This window comes from Tupaia chinensis, unplaced genomic scaffold (genome assembly GCF_000334495.1).
Source record: "Tupaia chinensis unplaced genomic scaffold, TupChi_1.0 Scaffold000104_1, whole genome shotgun sequence".
Classification (NCBI taxonomy): domain Eukaryota; kingdom Metazoa; phylum Chordata; class Mammalia; order Scandentia; family Tupaiidae; genus Tupaia; species Tupaia belangeri.
The window spans coordinates 1,093,577-1,116,010 of record NW_006159568.1 but is presented as its reverse complement, the minus strand read 5'-3'; the positions used below and the strand labels follow the sequence as shown (position 1 = coordinate 1,116,010).

Genomic DNA, 22,434 nt, shown 5'->3' with positions numbered 1-22,434 from the left:
GCGGCAGCTCACCGCGGGCAGCATGTCGGGGCGGCGGCACAGCGACGAGAACGACGGTGAGTGCCCTCGGCCTGGCCTCCGTGGCCCCGCCCGGGGGGAAGCCATGGTTTGGCTTCTTTGGGCTCCGAGTCTCATGGAAAGGGACGGCGAACCATAGAGGGAAGCACGGTGCGGGTGTGGCTGGGTTTAAAAAGCAACTGCTCCCTCCTCCTTTACTCTAGCCCCAAGTCCTTCAGTCTGATCTTGCGGAAAGGGGCCTGGTGAGCCCCTTGGAGAGACCCTGGTCTCCATGGACTCCGTGAGACTTGCTCCTTGGTTTTTTGCACCGCCGAGCTGGGAAGTCCACCGTGTCTAGGTTGCCGCCTCTTAAGGTACGGTGACAGGGAGCCACTGGTTCCACTGTTTTCTTTTCAACCTTCGAAGCTGCACCTGAGAAGGGCTTTCGGAAGACTTCCCGATGAAAAGAAACAAAGCGGTGGCCGAGACGTGGTGAATTGCGATCACAGTTCTGCTCCTGCAGCGGTCATTGATTTGCCTTTTTTCACATCTCTGGGAAAGAATTTTGCCCTTATTCACGGCAAAAAGGTCACGAATAAAAAGGCAGGTTATGTTAGATTTTGAACAGCCAATATGTACATTTCCGAATTCTTTTAGGCGAATATGCTGGAAGACTAACCAGAGAGCTGTGAGAAATTTAGACCAGGGCTCCCTATCTCCATTTGGATGGCCTGCTTCAGGAGATCATGGTGTTACCGTTAAAAACTAAGAATAATTTTGTTATTTTAAATAAAAACGTAAGCATTACAGTCAAGGAAAAAACACGAACACACACACAAAGTGAAATTTAGGGTAATTCTGCTGCTAATATCTTAGTACACTATTCCTTGGGAAAGAATATATCTTAGTGGTTAAGAGGCAAGATACTGGAACCACTGGGTTTGGATTTGGAGCTGACCCTACCATTTACTTTGTGATCTTGCCCAGTTTTTAGAACCTCTTGAAACAATCTGTGATGCGTGGAACTCCTTTTGAGTTTCCTGAGCATTAAGTGCAATAATACAGGTTACCAATGACTTATGATGATGTTTCCATGCTTTATCACCTATTAATATTTAAGAGGTGACCAACATTGGCAGATGCCTGCGTGTAAGAAAAAATTAAGTGATTAAGTTTCTCCATTAGGGACCAGCAGTTGGCGTAATGGCTATGTCGCTGAACTCCCATTTAGTCCACTGCAGTTCAAGTCTTGGACCTGGTGGCTTAAACTCATGCTGGGCGCATGTGTGTGCGTGCCCAAGATCCCAAGAGGAGAATGGAGGAGAAGGGATTGCAGCGTGGCCATCCTCCCTGGGGGGTGATTTCTTGCTTTCTGTCTCTCTGTTTCTCTCTGTCTTTCTGGCGAGTGCATGCACCCTATAGCAAAAGTTCTCCAAAAACAAACAAACAAAAAGTTTCTCCATTAACATGTTTCTCTCCTTGAACTTAGAGACAGTTAAAGGCAGAATCACTTGTATTGTTTTAGTAGTGAAACACAGGTTTTTCTAGGATGTGGTTTGATAGGAAATGCTGTCAACTTTCTCATCTGACACAGGAGGGGCTAGAGATCCGATGTAATTTACATGGAGACACAGCTGTTTGCCCAGTGCCCAGACACCTGTGGGAGCAATTCTGGGGCTCTTGTCACTACACGGGTATAACTGTGCTGCATGCTTTGGTTATTAACTCAGGAGGCTTTTGATATAACCTCGGTACAGGGCACAGAAAATACAATTTTTGTTTGCTTTGTATTTGCCTGATCAAAAACTAATTTCTTAAGTCATCACTTGGCTTTTAGAGGATTTAAGTCTTTTGTTCCTATTTTATTTGATATTCTTAAGCTTGCTTTTCTCTTATTTGTTCTCCCTTTCCTTTCTAAGGCATCCCTAAGGAGAGGGGAGATGTCTCTAGAGGGGCAGCCTGGAGACTTGTAAAGAGAATATGTAGAGAAATGGGCCAGTCAGTGGCCCAGCGTTAAAGCGTGACAGTCTGCCAGGCTGACTTACTTGGGAAGGACCTGAGTTTGTATCCAGAGACCTCCCTGAGTATGTCGAGCACTCCTGTGCCCATGAACCACATTTGGCTAAAGCTGGGAGTGAATCAGGGTTTTAGGATACTATTGGGGAGGCTGTCCCACCCCTTCACACAGTCATGTAAAGTGTAGCATGTCATATGGTAACAAGTGCTGTGCAGAAAAAGTTGAGTGAAGGGGTAGAGACAGGAAGGAGTTACTATTTTATATGGGCTAGTTGAGGAACGGCTCCCTGAGATGGCGACTAATCAAACATCTGCTGGAGGTAAGGGAGCAGTCCATATTGCTGTCGGTTTATGGGAGAAGCAGTGGTCCAAACAAAAGGAGCCATGAGTGCAGAGGCGGAGGGCCAGAGCCTCCCTGCCATTTTCACAGAACAGCTGGGAGACCAGCATTGCGGAGCAGGGCTTTGGAGGGTTAGGAGATGAGATCAGAGAGGTAATAGAGGGTCAGAACTTACAGGAAGATTTTTTTAAGTTTTTTTTTTTAATTTGACCAGAGAGGGACAGAGTAAAGGAGTTGGGGGTGGAGTGGGGTGGGGAGGTGAGAAAACAAGCCGCCAGGTCCAGGATTCAAACCACAGTCGGCCATGGGAATCTAGCGCCCTTAACTACCATGTCACCTGCAGGTCCTCTTACAGTAGTATTTTTAAATTATATCTCTACAGTGAGACTAGACTATCCAAGATTCAAGGAGGCAGCAAACTGTTCATAGACAAGAAAAATGAGATTCTAAAAAGGAAGTAATGTGTATGAGAACTAGTCCTGTGTTTTGCTAATTCATTTCTTAGTCTCTTTAAGATCTTCTCTGAAGCTTTTCAGTTTCTCTAGGATAGGTACGTAATAGGTGCTCAGTACATTGTTTGTTTTGTTCTTTTACAGTTAAGGAAGGACTTGGATTATTCAGGTTCTTAGCCACAATCCCATACTAATTCCATTTAAGCTACTTAGAAATAAGTCATTATCTTTTAAACTGTTACTGACTTTTCTACTTAACTGTAGGGGGAAAAAATGAATAGAAGTAAAGAGGTTTGTTTATTCTGAGGGAGAGTATAGTTAGTTTCACATGTGATGGTTACTAACCTCTGTTTAAATCTGCAGAATCAAATTATATCGCTTTTTTATGTTGTGGGCTTTTGTTACTTTTTCAGGATTGGTTTTCTGTTGCACTTTATGGATTAAAATAACCGATAGTACATTCTATTTTAGAAGGGATATAAGATGTAATACATGTCTATATGAAATTGGGATCAACATACAGGGGGAAAAATAAATTTGGTGTGTTAGGGTGCTTTGGGATGGGTTTTAATAAAGACCTGCTTCTCTTTTCTGTATTAGCCAAGCCTGTCAGAGTGAAGCAGCAATATGTAACTTCAGTGTACATTACATTGATGAAACTTCTACGTAGTTACATTTTAATATAGAATCTGTTCTTGTTTGGAAGCCACCATAGATAGGTTTTCTTGAGTGTGCATGAAAGCATTCAGCTAATTCCCAAAATTTTATTTTATTTATTTATTTTTTTTTGAGAGGTTTTTACTATAGGGCGTGTGCATTCGCCAGAAAGAGAGAGACAGAAAGCAGGAAATCCCCCCCCAGGGGGGATGATCACGCTGCAGTCCCTCCTCCTCCATTATCCTTTTGGGATCTTGGAAACGCACAGCGGCTGGCGTGAGTTTAAGCCACCAAGTCTGGGACTCGAACTGCAGTCAACTACATGGAAGTCCAGCGACATAGCCATTATGCCAACTGCTGGTCCCCAGATTTTGTTCTTAATTAAGGCGTTTTGTCTTATGTCCTTATGCTTCTGCCTAGATTCTCATTTGAGTTCAATATTTTGTTACTGTCAGGGAGTTTTTACTTTTTCTGCAGTGTTTTTTCTCCCCTTCTTAGTCTCTCAAATATCAGATGAGAGTAGGATATATCTTACCTTTCTTCCTTCCTCCCATTTCTCAAACACATCTTGTCCTTCAGTACAGCAAAATGAAAAGAGGGTTTGCAGTTCAGAGACATGATTGTGTACTTGAATTTTGCAGATTTTTCTCAGAAATCATAACCTTCTCTCCGTGCAGCATTGTTTTTCCTGTTGATGCTTCTGGAGGGGGCTGGGAAGATGGTGCTAAAGAGTGGGGTAAAGTTCCAAGCTGCAGCAGGCCAGCCAGCTGGATCGTTCAGTTAGGAAGACTGTGAGGTAAAATAAAGGATCGGCAAAGTAGGTGGGCCAGAAAGCCGGAAACAGTGGCTAAGGCATTAAAAAAGAAAGAAAGAAAGAAGGAAAAAACACTGCTTTCATTCAGCTAGTTTTCCAGTGTCTGTGTTCTCCCAACCTCGCCAAAATTCAGTTTTGGAGAAGACTATTAGTATGTTTTTTAGTATGTTTTGCTTTCTGAAACAGGATTTCTCAGCATCAGCACTATGAATTTTTTAGACCATATTATTCTTATTGTTGGAAGATGTCCTGTATAATGTTACCAGTATCCCTGGCCTCTACCCACTAGGTGCCAACTGCACTCCTTCAGTTTTGACAACCAAAAATGTCTCTCGAGATTGCCAGATGGCCACTGAGGAAAAAAATCGGCACCCAGTTGAGAACCACTGCTTTAAAAAAGGGCTATTTTAATGTCCTGGCTGACAGCTTACATAACCATTCCATCATGTATGCAGCTTTTCTTTCTCTTTCTTTTTTATTTTCTTTTCTTTTTTTCTTTATATATATGAATCCTGGAAATAAAAGACCTTTGTGAAAATTAGCTCTTTGGGTAATGAAACCTTAGTAGATCCTGTGACTTAGGTTTGATGTATACTTGAGAGTCAAGATCACTGGTCCTGTTCCACAGGTGTCCACACCATTACACAGGCTGATACTTCTAGGAATACATCTCAGCTGTCCTACTGCAAGCATGTTATACTTTTGTGGCATTATCCCTTCAAAATGATAGTGGTAATTAAGGGGTTGAGATGTCAAAGCACAGCATGCTTTACTCTGAGGCTCTTTATACTACCTCCTTCTGATCCTGTCTGAATAGTACTAGGTTGCTTTTAATCAGCTTAAATTTACATCATTTCAGTCATTGGAGAGACTTTTAACAGCCCAAGCTTTGAATAGCTAGAGGCTGTGTTTTATGAGAATCACTGTACATTTCAAGCTAAATGTTCCAACTCTAAGGGGACCAGCAGTTGGCATAATGACTGTGTTGCTGGACTCACGTTGGGCATGTGTGCATGTGTGCACTAGACCCTGAGAGGAGACTGGAGCAGAAGGGATTGCGGTGTGGCTATCTCCCTTGGGGGGTGATTTCTCGCTTTCTGTCTCTTTCTGGTGAGCACATGTGCCCTATGGTGAAATCCTCTTAAAAAAAAAAAAAGAATTCTAAGGATAGTTCAATTCCTTTGACCATTTAGATCTGAAGATTAAAGTTATAGGTAACTTGCTACTGTAGAATTCTATATCCAGTTGCAGATCTTCATTATTAATATGGATTCCCAGCACAGTTATAGATGATTGCTAACTTGTCCACACGCTTGTCTTAACCTAATTGATGGAAGTCACAGGTTGAATTATGTAAGAATGGGTAACATAGCAGCAGCATATTTTATATTTAACACTCTTACTGTAATTTTTAAAGTGTCACAAAATGATTAAAGTGGGTGTGTTAAGATTTTAAATAAAATGGTGAAAGATTGTCAGCAGGGAAGGTCTGAATAAGGATGGTGCTTGAGGTTATTTGTAGCATAGCTTCTTCATTCAACTTGAATTCATTAGCAGTCAGGACAGGTGATTGGTAACGATTTCAGAATGAAAGCTTTTTAAAAATATATTAAGATTCCTTGATAAGATTTTTGAAAAAAAAAATCAGGATCGGTAATTATTCATTTAAAAAGAGTCTGTTAAAATGGAATTATAAAATAAAACTTGTTTCTACCAATTATTTGAGATAGTGCCCAATACTTTGTGTGTGTTTATGTTATATGATGTCATTACCACTGTTTGAGTTAAATTGTACTAGTGCTACTATTAATTGAAAAGTTAAGAACTTAGATGATTATAAAGTAAATGAGGTGTCTTGACGTTTTAAGCTCCCTTTTCCCACCTTTTGAAGTTTCCTCTTCTTATCTAATAGAAAGATTTTCCCCCCAATTAAGTCTTCATAGCATTTAATTTGGTTTTGTGCCTTTATTTTATGGTCAATTTACATAATAATGAAATTACATTATTTTAGACTGATGAATACTATTGGCATAACAGGTTTGGAACAGCCAACTGAAGATCGAAAAACAACTCAAGTTAAAAAAACGTAGTAGTAGGCATTACATGAGTATTCTAAAACAGATGGTTAGCACCTTGTTGGCCCCATTCCAGCCAGTACACAGAAATTGACAAGGCTGCTACATTGCACAGCCTCACCTGCACTAGTCACACAAACTTAATGTGAATAGTGTCTCCTGGAGTTTTTGCATATAGTGGCTCTGGAAATGGAGTCTGTTGGTTAACCTAGCCTAGTGTGAAAAATGGAGGGTCACTTCAGAGCTTCTACTCTCGCAAAAGTAGGGCCTGGTAGAACAGAAATTGTAGCCTAAAGGGGTTAAATAAAATTTGTGATAGCAGATTCATCATACAATATTAATATTTCTTATGTTACTGAAACAGGTGGGCAGCCTCACAAAAGGAGAAAGACCTCTGATGCAAATGAAACTGAAGATCATTTGGAATCTTTAATATGCAAAGTGGGAGAAAAGGTATGCACTACAGTAGGCACAGACTGCTGGGTTTAGGGTTGTGTTCACTGCTTTAACTTTCACAACTGAAAACTTGATGGTCTCAGTTTTAGGCTGCTTATATTTCTATTACCATGCATCTGTATTTCAAAGTAAGTGTATGTTGAAACCCCTGAGATGCAGATAATTTAGAGTTTTAATAATCTGTGATTTAGTAATTAGTAATTTTCACAGACGATGAGCCTTAGAAGGTACCTAGGGAATAGAACCCTGAATTCATAAATGAACTAACACACTTTGATACCAGATACTTGAGGCAGTTTGCCCTGAGACAGAAAGTTGGTTAGTGGGAGAGATGGGTAGAACCCTTGGTGTCTCCCATTTCCAGTACTTATTCTGCTAACTTAGATTTCTTATTTTAAGATTTTATCCGTTCCCTTATGGATTTCTAAAGAACAGTAACTCCACAATTCACTTAAACTTTTCTGTGCCTTATTTTTGTATGCAGCCTGAACTTTTTTTTAATCTAGAAAATTTTATCGTAATTCACTCACTCCTGAGTACTTGACGAGTGTTTCATATGATGTCCTCTACAGAGTGCCTGCTCTTTGGAAAGTAACCTAGAAGGCTTGGCTGGTGTTTTGGAAGCTGATCTTCCTAATTACAAGAGCAAGATCTTAAGGCTTCTTTGTACAGTGTATGTATGCAAAAGATTTGTGAATCCAGGTGATAATGTATTATCTACTCTTAAATGCTTGAGAACTGCTCAAAAGATGTGTTTACAGCCCATATGTCATTGGCTTTGCTGCTGCTGGGAAATTTGTACAAATAAAATGACCTTTGATCCTTTGACAAACTTTTTCATAAGTATAGATAGGACTAAAATTGAGCATTTTTCTTTTGTACCTTAGAACTTTATAATTCACTTTCTCATGCAGAATTCTTTTTTAATTGCTAGAGGACACATATACTGGCCAGAGAAAGAGACAAGGAAAGGGAGAAAGAAAGCACACCCCAAATGGGACATAGTCACACTGAAATCCCTTCTTCTTTGCCTCTCCATCTCATTGGGATCCGGGCAATGAAATCCCAAATTTGTGTGCATTTGCCCCAGTGTGTTCTTCAAGCTGCTAAGACTGGAATTCAAACCATGGTCAGCCATGTGGGTTCTGGTTCCTTTGAATACTAGTCCATGAGGCCAGCCCCAGACTTAAATATATTAAATAGACTAACTTATATTTAAACAAATTATTATTTAATTTTATTTGTATTATTATTATTTAGTTTGCTATATGGCATGTGCACTCATCAGAGAGAGTGAGAAAAGGTAAGCCTACAGGTCCAGGACTTGAACCACGGTCAGCCATGTAGAAGTCCAGTGCCTTAACCACCATGCCACCTGCTGGCCCTTAACTTACATTTTAAACTAGTAGTTCAAAAAAAAATCAAGTATTGGTAACTCAAGTAGTAATAACCCTCTTGGAGGACTAAAGATGCTTTTGAAGCTATTAACAGACATAATCTTTATCTAAGTTAGGTTAGCTAGAATAGGGAACAGCATTTAATTTCTGAGACGATTAAAGTGGGAAAAAGCCCTCATGGAATTATGAGACAGTCACTTCCAGTGGTAGAAATAGCAATCCAGGCTTTCTTGTTTCTCAGACATCGATCACTCTGAATTGTTTTCCTTGCTAAGAACTACCTATGACTTCTGGGTAAATGGGGTCTTTGTACTTTACGTGAGATTATATCTATGAGGTATCTTTAAATTTTGAAGGTGATTTTTAAATTGTCTTTTCAATTATTTTTATAATTTTTTAATGTTTACAGCTCATTTTTGAAATTTAGATGTGTTAACACAAACTGAAATTATTAGTGGATTTCATTTTAACCTCTCATAGTTAAAACTTTAGTTAATTTATCTTACAGTTTGATTTTGTTTTAAGATTTTTTTTGCCTCAGGGCAAGTGTGCTCACTGGAGAGAGACAGAGAGAAGCGGGGGAGTGAGAAATCACCACCCGCAGGGATGGTCAAGTCACAGTCCCTTCTCCTCCACTCTCCTCTTGGAATGTTAGGCATGCACACACTTGTGCCCAGTGTATTTTTTAAGCTTTGGGATCCTGGACTTGAACCACAGAGTCTTGTGAGATCCAGTGCTTTAACCACTATGCCACCTACTGACCCTACTTCACTGCTTTCTTTTCTTCCTTTTTTGAAAATTTTTCCTCAGGTCCCCACCCACACCCATGCCCCTGCCCCTTCCTAGTTTACAGTTTTTTAAAAGAATCCAATTAATATCAAGAAAAGGGGGCTGGGTGTGCCACAGCAATAAAACACAACACTCTGAGGGGCTGATGCACAAGGAGAGGTTCTGGGGTTCATGTTTGGGGACTTCCCTGAGCATGTGCCCATGATCTGGAGCTGGCTAAAGGTCTGGATGAATTGTTTAAATTTTTTTAAGTTCCTTTCTTTCATGAAACAGAGACAAGCACCCGTACTAGGGTCTCATACCACAATCCACCCCCAGCCTCAGCAACCATATCACAGTTGTGTATGCATGCCAGTGTGTACAGGGAAAGCTCAAGACAAGAGCCCAGGACCTTCCCATGTGACTTCAGCGTCATGAAGCATTGTTTATTGCTGCACCACCTACCTGGCCAACACTAGTTTTTTTAAGACCTAAATAGTCTAATGCTTTGCTACGAACCTTAGGAAAACATGGAAGGTGTAAGAGAATCTCTTCCCCACTTAATTACCATGAGTTCTTATTTGCTTCTCTTTTTGAGCTAGTTTTGAAATGCTACCTAACTTTGGAACTAACCTTTGCTTCTAAAGGTTGATTATTAAAATCATCTTCTATGTTTTGCAAATAACTAATGAAATCAACACAATTGAAATAAGCAACTAAGATATAAAGAAATCTTAACCATTCCGGAGTACCATGTTAAAAATTCAACAGTTTTACTGATAGGAACATAATTGATACTGATCTTAATTCTCCATCTTTTCTAAGCAACTAGAATAGTGTTTGTCAAAGTGGAATTCTGATCCCAGAATATTGGTTAGGTAAGGGTAGAAACTAAATGCTGTGTGCTCTCCCATCCCCTCCCCTTCATGATTATGTGTTTAAAAATATTGTTTCATCTAGCAATTCTGAGATATTTTACCATGGAAACCATTTTCTTTGAAATTGTTACTCAGTTCCACTAAATATACTTAAAGTAAAACTGGTCTGGTTTTTAGTATGATAATTTCACAATTAGACTGTTATACTTTATTAACTTTTGGATTAACCAATTAGAATTGAAATAAAAAATTGCAGTGACACTTGTGACTTTCCTGAAGTAGCTGAAAGCCATCCTGTTGCAAAGTTAATGGAATGATAAAATGATTTATATAACATTCAGCAACTTAACATAATGCCATTATTTGGGGTTTTTTTTGGTTTTATACTCGGTTCTCAAATCAGTGCACGTCTGTTACCTGAGAAGTTGACAATTTATACAACATTAGTTGGTCTACTGAATGCCAGGAATTACAACTTTGGTGGAGAATTTGTAGAAGCCATGATTCGTCAACTTAAGGAATCATTGAAAGCAAACAATTACAACGAAGCAGTGTATTTGGTAAGTTATTATGAAATTTTATTTTCCCTGCCCTTTATGATTTAGTGTTGAGACTGAGGGAAGAGGTGAGCTACAATGAAATAATTTTTTCTTTCTCTTAGAATATAGTCCTCCACTTTACCCTGATGATCACTCTTTTGAAACCATTCTCATTAAAGGTATCATAGTGCTTGTTACCAAATCCAGTGGTTTATTTTTATTTAAATCTCATCTGCCTCTGAAGCATCTGTTTCTTTACATTACTTTGTTACCCCTTGGTTTCTACGCCAGTTTTTTCAGGACTCCTGATGCCCTCTACCTTCTCTTCCTATTCTCTTTTACTGGGTCATCTTACCTTGTACCTTACATTCTGTGTTTCTCAGATTCTGTTCTAGCTTTGCTCTTTTTAAAATACTCTCTCTGGAAGCGTTCCTGTTCCCTCTCACAGCCTCAATACTGCCTTTATTTCAGTGACCCCCAAATCTATAACCTTATCTCCAGCCTCAGCCTATCTCTTGAGCTCCAGACCTGTGTGACATGCTACCTGCATAGCCCTAAGATACCTTACCTGGAGGTCTCTAATACACTGTTGTTTATACCTCCTTTCCTTCTGTCCTCCCCAGCTCACATACAGTGGTCAGTCACTGCCTGCTGGGGAACTCATCTGGAAAACTGAGCACTAAGTTTTGTCTTCTTACCCCTTATACCATAGCATCCCCAAACCCTGTCAGTTCTGCCTCCTAGATTTCTCTCAATTCTTTCCCTTCTTCTTTGCCTCCAGAGACTCTAGCATAATATTTCATGCCTTTCTCTTCATGGTTTTTTTTTTTTTTGTTTAAAGAATTATATAACTTTCTTTAATTTTACCAGAGAGAGACAGAGTGAGTGAAAGAGAGAGAGAAAGGGAGGGAAAGTGAGAAGACAAGCTCCCAGGTCCAGGACTCAAACTGTAATCAGCCATGTAGGAGTCTAGTGCCCTTAACTACAACGCCACCTGCTGGCCCCCTTCTTCATATTCTTATAGTTTCTTAACTGATGTTTTTGCATCTAGGTTCTGTGCTTCTCACTTTATGTTCCACAGTGAAGGCAGATTGGTCTTTCGATAATTAAGTTCAGCTCAGTTCATTCCTATTCTCTACAAGGGTGGTCTTAAAATACCTGGTAAAGGGCCAGTCCTGTAGCACATTGGTTAAGCATTGCAGCGGGAGGCTACATTCCCCAGTGCAGTTCAAATCTCAGTCCTGGTGGCTTCAGAAACAGAGTATGCCCGTGTGTCCAGGATGCTGATGGGATGGAGAAATGGAGAAAAAAGGATTATGGAGTGACCAGGTCCTAATGGTAGGGGTGATTTTTTTTCTTTCAAATTCATTTAGTCATTTCTTCCATGAGTGAAAGAGACAGAAAAGCAGAGAGACAGCATCTCCAGCAGGGTTCTGACACCATGATCCACTCCACCCCTCAGCCTTCCCTGGATTATGGGCACACTTGTGCCTAGCACAGCTGGGGAGGTCACCAGACTCAAATCTGGGATCTTCCCATGTGGGGCAGCCTTGCAAGCCCTGTGTTTCACCATTGTGTCACCATCAGGTCCAAATCTGTTTTTACTGAGTACCCAATCAAAAAAGTTTGGACCCCTGTCAAGGTGTAGGCGTAAAATCCAGACTCTAGCCTGACTCTTCATGGTTGCCATCATCTGTCTCTCTTTTCTTGCCTCTCATCCACCTTCAGCTATATCATAATTACTACAGATCTTAGAGCACATCTGGTTTTCAAAGCACCCTCCCTAGAATGCCCTCCTTGCTCACCACTTAGGGACTTTACTTGTCTTTTATGACCTATTTCAGTTGTCACCTCCTCTATGATGTGTTGTCACTATTCCTAATGCACTTTTTACTTATTTGCCTTTCAGTACAGGAGTCATTCTTGTGTGTGTGTGTGTGTGTGTGTGTGTGTGTGTGTGTGTGTGTGTTTGTGCTTATCCCACTAGTCTATGAGTCCCCTATAGCAGGGACTTTAAAGTGCTTAACAGTGGCATACAGAGGATACCCAGTAAATGTATGTCCTGTAATTTCCATTTCTGTAGTTCATTGAAAATTATTTATAGCCAGATGGAAAAGGAGATGGTAGGTCAAAGCAGCTAGAATATTTTGCAGGTTGGGTTCTTAATGTAACATAGCATGGAAACCTATAGGCTCACATATTTCTGTCCTTTCTACTGTCTCTGTCATAACTATTCAGCTCTGCTTCCAGAGCTCAGAAGAAACCTTGGACGATATTTAACCAAATGAGGATGGCTGTGTGTCAGTACAAGTTTACTATGAACACTGAAATTTACATTTCATATTATTCGCATGTGTCATAAAATATTATTTTGATTTCTTTTTTCAAACATTTAAAGATCTAAGCACCATTCTTAGCTCACAGACTTGCAAACAGTAGGCAAGCGGCTAGGTTCAACCTTTGGGCTGTAGTTTTTCCAACCCCTGGTTTGGACCATCGTAAGATTGCTTGTTTTTGTAGTTATTACAAAGGACATTTAGATTTAATAGCAGAAATTGTTTGCCCCAACAGGTTCGGTTTTTGTCTGACCTCGTGAATTGTCATGTGATTGCTGCCCCATCAATGGTTGCTATGTTTGAAAATTTTGTAAGTGTAACTCAGGAAGAAGATGTGCCTCAGGTAAGAAAGCCCTTATTGCTGAACCTTGTCCATATAGTTCCAGGAATTTTTTGCTTGTAACCCTTTAGTAGTAGCAAACAGGAAAAGCAGATCACACTAGATTCTTAATATCTGAAAGTTAAGTCAGCAGGCCCGTGTGTGTTCTTGTGCCATCTGTATGTTAGTTCAGATAATTCTGTATAGTAAGATTAGAACTATTACAGCCAGAAATGCTCTGAATGAACCAGATGTCTTACTTAAGCCCTGATAAATAGCTTTTATAGTATTTCATTGAAGAATAAATACAATATGGAGATAATTAACTAGTACATATTTTACACTTACTTTTTAAAAACTCTTTAGGTACGTCGAGATTGGTATGTGTATGCATTTCTCTCATCTTTGCCCTGGGTTGGAAAGGAGTTGTACGAAAAGAAAGATGCAGAGATGGACCGCATCTTTGCCAACACTGAAAGCTATCTTAAGTAAGAATACAGCTCGTAATACTTTTTGTTGTTTAGGTAAAAGATAGCTTACTGATAGATTAAATGTGTTATATTTCACCCGTTAGTGATACCATCTGAAAAGTAAACCGTAGAGTTCCTGAAGGCATTCTGTAATAATCTCCTTTTCCTCTGTTATAACTCACGGAGAACTTAAGTAATCAGATGTGTTTACTTACTTCGTCAGTGCAGAGGAGTTGATAATATAGCTTCATGTAAGCTGGCTTTATACATGCTTGTAAAAGGCATAAAACACTACGGTACAATAGTTGTCAATAGCGTGCATAAGAGTTAGTACTTAAAATGCCTGGACCCTAACCCCCACACTTAGTGAATTACACTATTTGGGGGAAGGTCAGGACATCTGGATTATTAATACATTCCCCAGGTGAAGAACCACTTCCCTGGTACATATATACAATTTATGTATTCATTTAAGACATTGACTCCTAAACCAAGGCCTCGAGACAGTGGTCCTTAACTTCACACACAGCTTGGTCTTCTTAAATGTTACGGATTTCAATGAAAAATCTCATATCTTCCTATTACCCACCTCTCCCAAGCCAATGTGAAAAGCTTGATCTGTCTCATTAGATATAATAACTAATAAGATACCTTTTTCGTAAACTTATGCTTAATTACTCAGCAGCATGGTAATCGTTTATTTTTCTTAAGTTTTTGTAGGGTGTTTTTATTTTATTTTCTGTACATTAATATATACTTCTTTGGATACTGTTAATACTCGGTTACAAATAAAGCTGAAAGAATCTTTTATATATGTGGATATTTCCTTTTTCTTTGAGAGAGAGATTTTTGCTATAGGGCATGTGCACTTGCTAGAGATACAGAGAAAGACAGAAAATGAGAAACCACCTCCGAGGAGGATGGCTCCCTTCTGCTCTATTTTCCTCTTGGGATCTTGGGCACACACGCACACGTGCCTGGCATGAGTTTTAAGCTGCTAGGTCCGGGACTCAAACCACTATTGACAAGGTGGGAGTCCAGTACCCCTACTACTGTACCACCTGCTGGCCCCCTACGTCCCTCCTTTTATTTGTCCAAGTGGTGCCCAATATATACACTCTTCTTCATTGTTTTGTTCACTGTGACTTGGATTCAATGTGTAAAAATAGCTCTATTCATTCTTTTTAACAACTGTGCAGTAGTCTACTGTTTTAAATAACTGTCAGTGGGTCTTTAGATTATTTCCAGTCTATTGCTATTATAAATAATGTCTCAGTGACCATCCTGTTTGTGTATAAGTACAAATGTATTTATGGGGTATGTCGGTTCTTAGAAGTGGCGTTACCAGGTTAAATGAATGTTTTAATTTTGATAGAGTAAATCACATTCCCTTACAGAGAGCCTGTACTTTTCCAAAGAAATTATAGCAGTTTACACTGCTACCGACAATTTTTGAGACTGGGAATTTACCTACATCTTGAAGATTCATAGTACATTATCAAAAATATTAAGGTCTGACAGTCTGGTACTTAGAAATATTATTTTGGGGACCAACAGTTGGCATAATGGCCATGTCGTTGGACTCCCATGTAGTCGACCACAGTTCGAGTCCTGGATCCGATGGCATAAATTCACACTGGGCATGTGTGCATGCATGCCCAAGATCCTGAGAAGAGAATGGAGAAGGGATTGCTGCGTGGCCATCCCCCCTCGGGGATGATTTCTCGATTTCTGTCTCTCCGTCTCTTTCTGTCTTTCTGGCGAGTACATGCACCCTATAGCAAAAACCTCTCCAGAAAAAAAAAAAAAAAAAAAAAGAATTAAATAAATAATTATTTTTTAAAATGTTGTTTTGTTGCTTTAATTTGTATTTTATTAATTAAAATGATTGACCATCATCTCATGTTTTGAAATCTAATAGTAGAATTTCATTTTTATCTTTAGAAGACGCCAAAAGACTCACGTGCCCATGTTACAAGTATGGGCCGCTGATAAACCACATCCGCAGGAAGAGGTAAATTGATTTCGGTCTCTGTGATAGTCAGCTCTTCTTCCTTCTGTGACATACTCAGACCCTCTGTATATCTTAGCGAGGTTTCCACATTCCATGTCAGGATCCAACTCCCCACAGCCTTAGCATGTGGTGTTTAATAAATGTCATCATTGAAACAGTCCCGTTTTGTGGGATTCCAGCCATCACAGAGTAGACCTATTTTTTATTTAAATGCCTGATTCAAAGAATGTAAGAGGTAGCAACTCCAAACAGAGTTCATAAAACAAGCAGTTACAATTTTAAAAATACTTGGCGCCATTCTTTCGTACCACATTTAATTACAAATTAGCTTACTTTTTCATCTTGTATTTCAGATGGTAGCGATTTTTTGGCATTTGTCTAGTTAAAATACTACTTATATTAATTATTAAACATTAATCTGTCTTTAGTATTTAGATTGCCTGTGGGCCCAGATTCAGAAATTGAAAAAGGATCGCTGGCAGGAACGGCACATCCTAAGACCTTATCTTGCCTTTGACAGCATCTTGTGTGAGGCGCTCCAGCACAACCTGCCTCCCTTCACACCACCTCCTCACACGGAAGACTCCGTGTACCCGATGCCAAGGGTCATCTTCAGAATGTTTGATTACACAGATGATCCTGAGGTATGTGACCAACTGAAGTTCCTAGAAACAGCCTGTGTTGCATTATATTTGTGGTTTAATCTTGGCTTGAATCATGCCTGTGTTACATTTTAATTTTGAGTTTTTTAGTCTAAGAAGGTTGGTGGCAATAAAGTTAACTTTTGAAATCAGTGAATGATAATCACTTCATTATGCAAGAAATTATATTTAGTGGGACTAGTAGTTAGCGTAATGGCTATGTCGCTGAACTCTCATGTAGTCGACCGCGGTTTGAGTCCCGGACCCAGTGGCTTAAACTCACACCGGGCACATGTACGTGCGTGCCCAAGATCCCAAGAGGAGAACGGAGAAGGGGTTGCGTGGTGGCCATTCCCCTGGGGGTGATTTTTCACTTTCTGTCTCTCTCTCTCTTTCTGGTGAGCCCATGCGCCCTATAGCAAAAATCTCCCCCCCCCCCAAAAAAAAAGTCTTCTAAAATATATCTGGTTAGGTATTTATTCATGTAAGGGAAATAAAATGGAGCCCTAAATTTGTTTTTCCTGGACTATTTATATTTAATTGTTACTGTTTCCTTAATATGCCTACCTATCCTTTGCCAGAAGAGAATAAATATGCAAAATATTTATTGCCCTCAAAATAAAGGTTTTGTTTTTTCTGTCCTATTAAAATCACCCCAGCTTTACCATTAAGAGTCGATTGTATATTTTTTGAACCTGTTTGTTAAACATATACTTAAAAAAAAAAATTAAACAATATCATGTAGGTAATTAAAAAAATTTTTTTAAGAAATACATTGTGAAAATCTTTCAGTACATATGTGACTTTTTATGTCTATGTGGTGCTTGAATAGAATTTACTCTCCGTTCATGTTTATTATAGAAGTAAGTCTCTTACGGTTTAAAAATCTGAATCAAACTACAAAGGCTATTAATATACAGAAATTGGGGCCAGCAGGTGGTGTGGTTCCCACATGGCCAACCGTGGTTTGAGTCCAAGACTTAGCGGCTTCCTTTATCACTTTTTCACTTTCTCTCTCTGGTGAGCACATATGCTGTGTAGCAATATTTAAAAGATAATTAATAAAATAATTCTTTAAAAATATATATACAGGGAACCAGCAGTTAGCGTAATGGCTATGTCGCTGGACTCCCACGTAGTCGACCACGGTCCGCGTCCCGGACCCGGTGGCTTAGAACTCACGCCAGGCGCGTGTGCATGCGTGCCCAAGATCCCGAGAGGAGAGTGGAGGAGAAGGGATTGCGGCGTGACCATCCCCCCTGGGGGGTGATTTCTCGCTTTCTGTCTCTATGTTTCTCTCTGTCTGTCTGGCGAGCGCACGCGCCCTATAGCAAAAACCTCTCCAAAAAAAAAAAAATATATATATATACAGAAATTACTCAGTTGTTTTATGTAAGAATTAGTATGTAAAGCGGGCAATGGAAGTCTGTATCAGATGTAATAGAAACAACACTACAGCTGACACTGGTCATGTTATAGATACAGGTTAACATGACAATGAAATGTGTGGAAGTACAGATCTTTAATATTTCTAACTTTTGTCCCAACCACTCAGTATAGTGACTGAAACATAATAGGCTCTTAAGTATTTGTTGAAACATGAAAGAAATCTGTTTTCTATATCCATACATGTGTATATTTGGTTTTCTTTCTAGGGTCCTGTTATGCCAGGGAGTCATTCAGTGGAAAGATTTGTAATAGAAGAGAATCTTCACTGCATTATTAAATCCCACTGGAAGGAAAGAAAGACTTGGTAAGATTGTTTTCATGGTACTTTTAGAAGTAAGAAAAGGCAGCAGTTTTTATGATTAAGAGCAAGATGTGTGTTAAAAGAATGTTAAAAAAAATAGAGACCCGCAGTTGGCGTAATGGTTATGTCGCTGAATTCCCATGTGGTTGACCATGGTTCGAGTCCCAGACCCGGTGGTTTAAACTCATGCTGGGTACATGTGCGTGCATGCCCAAGAGCTCTAGAGGAGAATGGAGGAGAAGGGATTGTGGCATGGCTATTCCCCCCGGCGGGTGGGGGGGTGATTTCTCACTTTCTGTCTCTCTATCTTTCTGGCAAGCTCACGTGCCCTGTAGCAAAAACCTCTCAAAAAACAAAAGTGTGTTAAAAATATATATCTTCCTGTCCTCACTCCTTCTCTTACTAAAACTAATCTCTTGCCTTACCTTCTTGAGGCTCTTCACTTTCAAATACTACTATTCTGGATGCTTTATAGTAATGTGCATATAATAAGGTGGTGTATATGGATATTTTCTATATGCTGTAGAGAACTTGGATGGCAAGCTGTTTTTGGTTTAGATTTTATGGGAATAAATGAATACTAATGATTTTGCTGTTTTCCTAGTATTTAGACATCCAAGCTTTGGGAGAATTTGTTTGTAATAAAATTTTTTTGGACCTAGGGAAGTTTCAGTTTAGATTTTAAGGCAGAAAAGACTCTAGCATTTTGGAAGTAGCCTACCTGATTAATAACTTTAAATTGGTAGATTTTAATGTCCTTCCTTAGTTGTTCCTTAGACTCCTTTGGATTTTTCAACAAATTTGGATGCATTAAAGATTTTCCTTATGGTACACAAAATAACATTTGCATAGTTAAGTGAAGTAACTGAGATCTGGAACATTTCAGAAAATATTTCCTTTTATCTAAACATACTGCTTTTGAAACTGCTTTTTTGATTTTTCATGTATCTTTCTATGCTTATTAAACTTAAATTACACTTTTTGTAGTGCTGCACAGCTAGTGAGCTATCCAGGGAAGAACAAGATCCCCTTGAACTACCACATAGTTGAGGTATGCGTTCCACGTGGAGCTTGTTTCTAAGTTTCAGAATCTTTCTGTTGACTTTAAAGTATAATCTACTCTTGGCTTATTTTTATTTTTTCTTGCTGCTTGTCAGGCACTGAAAATTAACAGAGGAGCGAGGAAATTGCTGTCAGTTTTGGTGCTCTGTTAGCCATGTGTTAGTAAGGAGAAAAGAGGAGGTTGAGACCAGTAGCCAAGTGGGAGTTGCCTATAAATTAATTTATATAGTATGTCTTCATTCATGGATAGTTATCATGAATAATGTAAGTTGCCTCTAGCTCTGTCAGTACATTGTCCACTTAATAGATACTTACTTGAAAACATTGTATTACTTTAGGCAGATAACATTTTCTTTAACTATATTTACCTGACCTCTTATTATCAGCATGTACCTGACTAATGTATTATTTCCTGTAATACAAGGTAGGGATGGATCTTTATTTATTCTTAGAAATTTAAAGAGCCAAGTGTTTCAGAAGTAAGGAGAATAGAAGTACTTTGGAACCCATATTAACTCATATAAAAGGACTATAGTAGTAGTATCTTGGAGCACCTTATAGAGATTTTTGTCCCGAAAAACAATGTTTTCCTTTGACACACGTGATTCAAACTGTTAGCTACTTTATTCATGTATGTTAAAGTATTCATGAAAGAGCGTAGTTACAATGTATTATTTAAGTTTGCATTTTATTCATATTGAACTTATGTGCTGATTAAAAATGTTTTCCAAAAGCACTTCTCTGTCCCATCTTTAAAAACCTTGAAAGTGTGCTTGTTATAAACTTGGCTCATTGATATGTCAGCTGAAATGCTTGGTGTAAATCATATTTTTAAGTCTGCAAATTGTGTAGAAATTCACCAGACTGAAGTACAGGAGTATGAGAGGTGGTTAAGAGGAATGTTGCAGACCAGCGCATTAACATTCTGGATAGGTGGTCCGCCAGTTATATAGGAAGGATGGAAAACAGAAGTTTCTGGACAATAAGCATGGCAAAGAAGTCTTAGACTGCCAGGAGGGATTTGGGCATCTATTTCTAGATGACTTGCCTTCTATTTGCTGTTCCACGTCTAGTAAGTGTTCTCATTACAGGAATGAAATTCTAATCCATTTAGTCCTTCAGTAAACTGCACCTCCCCGAATCAACTCTGAGACTTCCAGAGTGGGAATTTAATTTCACCATTCTCTGGGATCAGTGTGGGTCAAATTAGCATTCATCTTATTTACATATAGTATTGCATACTTTTATTTTATTGAGTTTTAGAGAGAATTTTTATTACAATAATTATAGATCTTATACTTGAAAAAATATAATTTTAAAATTTAAAAAGTAATTTTTTTTCATTATGAATGTAATGGAGTTAAAGTTCAGAATATTAAGGTCTTTCTAGCAGCAGGCAGAAGTATAAAGATAGCAGTTGGAGTTCTGACCTATGATTCTTTTATAGGTTATCTTCGCAGAACTGTTTCAGCTTCCAGCACCTCCTCACATTGATGTGATGTACACAACACTTCTCATTGAACTGTGCAAACTTCAGCCTGGTTCTCTACCCCAAGTTGTATCCTTTCCTGTGGTGGTGTTGTGTTTTTGTTTTTGTTTTGAGAGAGATTTTTGCTATGGGGCACATGCACTTGCTAGAGAGCCAGAGAAAGAGAGACAGAAAGTGAGAAATCACCCCTCATGGGGGATGACCATGCCGCCAACCCCTTCTCCTTCATTCTTTTCTCAGGATTTTGGGCACATGTACACATACACACGCCTGGCGTGAGTTTAAGCCACCAGGTCCAGCCTCAAACTGGCATCCAGTGATGTAACCATTACTACCATCTGCTGGTCCCTTTGGTTTCTTTTCTGAGTTTGATAAAAATGTTTAATATCTTAAAGTTGGCAGTGAAATTTTAAGTTTATATAACAGTTTGCATCCAGTAGTTTTTTTGGGTAATACAAACATCAGTATGGCCAAGTATTAACTCATTTCAGTTTTCTGTTAGTAACAAAAAAAATCAATACTTGTAATATACAGTGTTACTGAGCAATATAAAAAATTGGGGGAATTACTGTTTACTTTGTTTTTAAAATAAAACACTATTTAGTCAGTAGTATTGTAATCTCAAAAGACTATTCTGAAAATGTGTGAAAGTTAGGGAGAAAAGCAAACTTAATCTTTGGCCTGACTTACACAGATTGTTACTTACTTTTGCTTATGCGTTTAAATTGTATAGGTTAAAAATATAGCTGTTGACGGGACCAGCAGGTGGCGTGGTGGTTAAAGCACTGGACACTCCCACATGGCTGACCAGTGCTCAAGTCCCTTACCTATCCAGTGTATTGGACTATAGGCATGATCAGAAACATAACCCCTTGGGACCAGCAGTTAGCGTAATGGCTATGTCGCTGGACTCCCATGTAGTCGACCACGGTTCGCCTCCCGGACCCGGTGGCTTAAAACTCACGTCGGGCAGGACCAGCAGGTGGCATGGTGATTAAAGTGCCGGACACTCCCACATGGCTGACCAGTGTTCAAGTCCCTGGACCTGGTGGCTTGCTTTCTTATTTTCCCTTTCTCTCTCTCTTTCTCTGTCTCTCTCTGGTCAAATTTTTAAAAATGAATGAATAAATAAAAATAAATAATTTTTAAGAATCTCTGTAACAAGTGTTTAAAATATATATATAGCTGTTGAAATGCTTATGTATTACACGTATTTATGTCTGTAAATATGTGTCTAAATAAGTAGATACAGACTTCATGGGGTCAGGACATTCAAGAAAAATACTATAAAAGAAGAAAGCTTCCATTTTCCAGTTTTTTTAGGGGAAAAATCATTTTAAATTCTCCTGAACTAACATAGAGTCTTCTTTCTTAGATCTCCAGGAGGTTAGATGTTTATTTGACTGGAAGGACAAGGATAAATAATCCCTTGTAAACCCAGTGTTCTACCACTAATATAAAAATAAATGGCTGTCTGTCCCCAGTTTGAAAATAGTACTAGTAACTTAATAAGCTACTAATGACCTAACTTTTTTCAGTTTTGCTTTTATTCCCGTAAGTTTCAAGTTTTAAGGAGAGTGGTTCTGATTTTGCTTTGTTTCGCTGGTGAAATACATCATTTGAGTAAGGTCTGATCTAAAGTCCGAAGTCTGATATATGACATAAAGTTAACATTGAACACTCCCACATGTTATGAAATGGGATGTACTGCCATACCCTAAGTGCTTTCTGTCCTCCTCTTCAAGCAGGATCCCTTCATCCCACTCCCATGCTAAGTTCCGACATGATAATCATTCCCTTTTTAAAATACAGTTTTACTACATATAAAAAAGAATGTATATTCTGCTATCTTGGAGTTCAGGGTTCTCTTTAAGTTCGGTAGATCAGACTCATTAATCGTATTTAAATTCTTCACTATCTTTAACTGATTTTTATTTCTGCTCTGCTTTTTTGAGTTATCGGAA

At 38.9% G+C, this 22,434-nt stretch overlaps 1 protein-coding gene across 1 annotated transcript in view; it reads left to right on the top strand.

Moving 5' to 3' along the window:
• Positions 1–7: 7 nt before the first annotated feature.
• NCBP1 (nuclear cap binding protein subunit 1) overlaps positions 8–22,434 on the top strand; it is a 39,966-nt gene continuing 17,539 nt past the window's right edge. Inside the window, exons 1-11 of the mRNA XM_006143713.1 lie at positions 8–56; positions 6,716–6,804; positions 7,380–7,480; positions 10,254–10,410; positions 12,961–13,068; positions 13,411–13,532; positions 15,459–15,528; positions 15,957–16,172; positions 17,825–17,922; positions 18,907–18,970; positions 20,429–20,539. Coding sequence (XP_006143775.1) covers positions 23–56; positions 6,716–6,804; positions 7,380–7,480; positions 10,254–10,410; positions 12,961–13,068; positions 13,411–13,532; positions 15,459–15,528; positions 15,957–16,172; positions 17,825–17,922; positions 18,907–18,970; positions 20,429–20,539 — 1,170 coding nt within the window. The 5' untranslated portion in view covers positions 8–22. The remainder of the gene's footprint in view (positions 57–6,715; positions 6,805–7,379; positions 7,481–10,253; positions 10,411–12,960; positions 13,069–13,410; positions 13,533–15,458; positions 15,529–15,956; positions 16,173–17,824; positions 17,923–18,906; positions 18,971–20,428; positions 20,540–22,434) is intronic.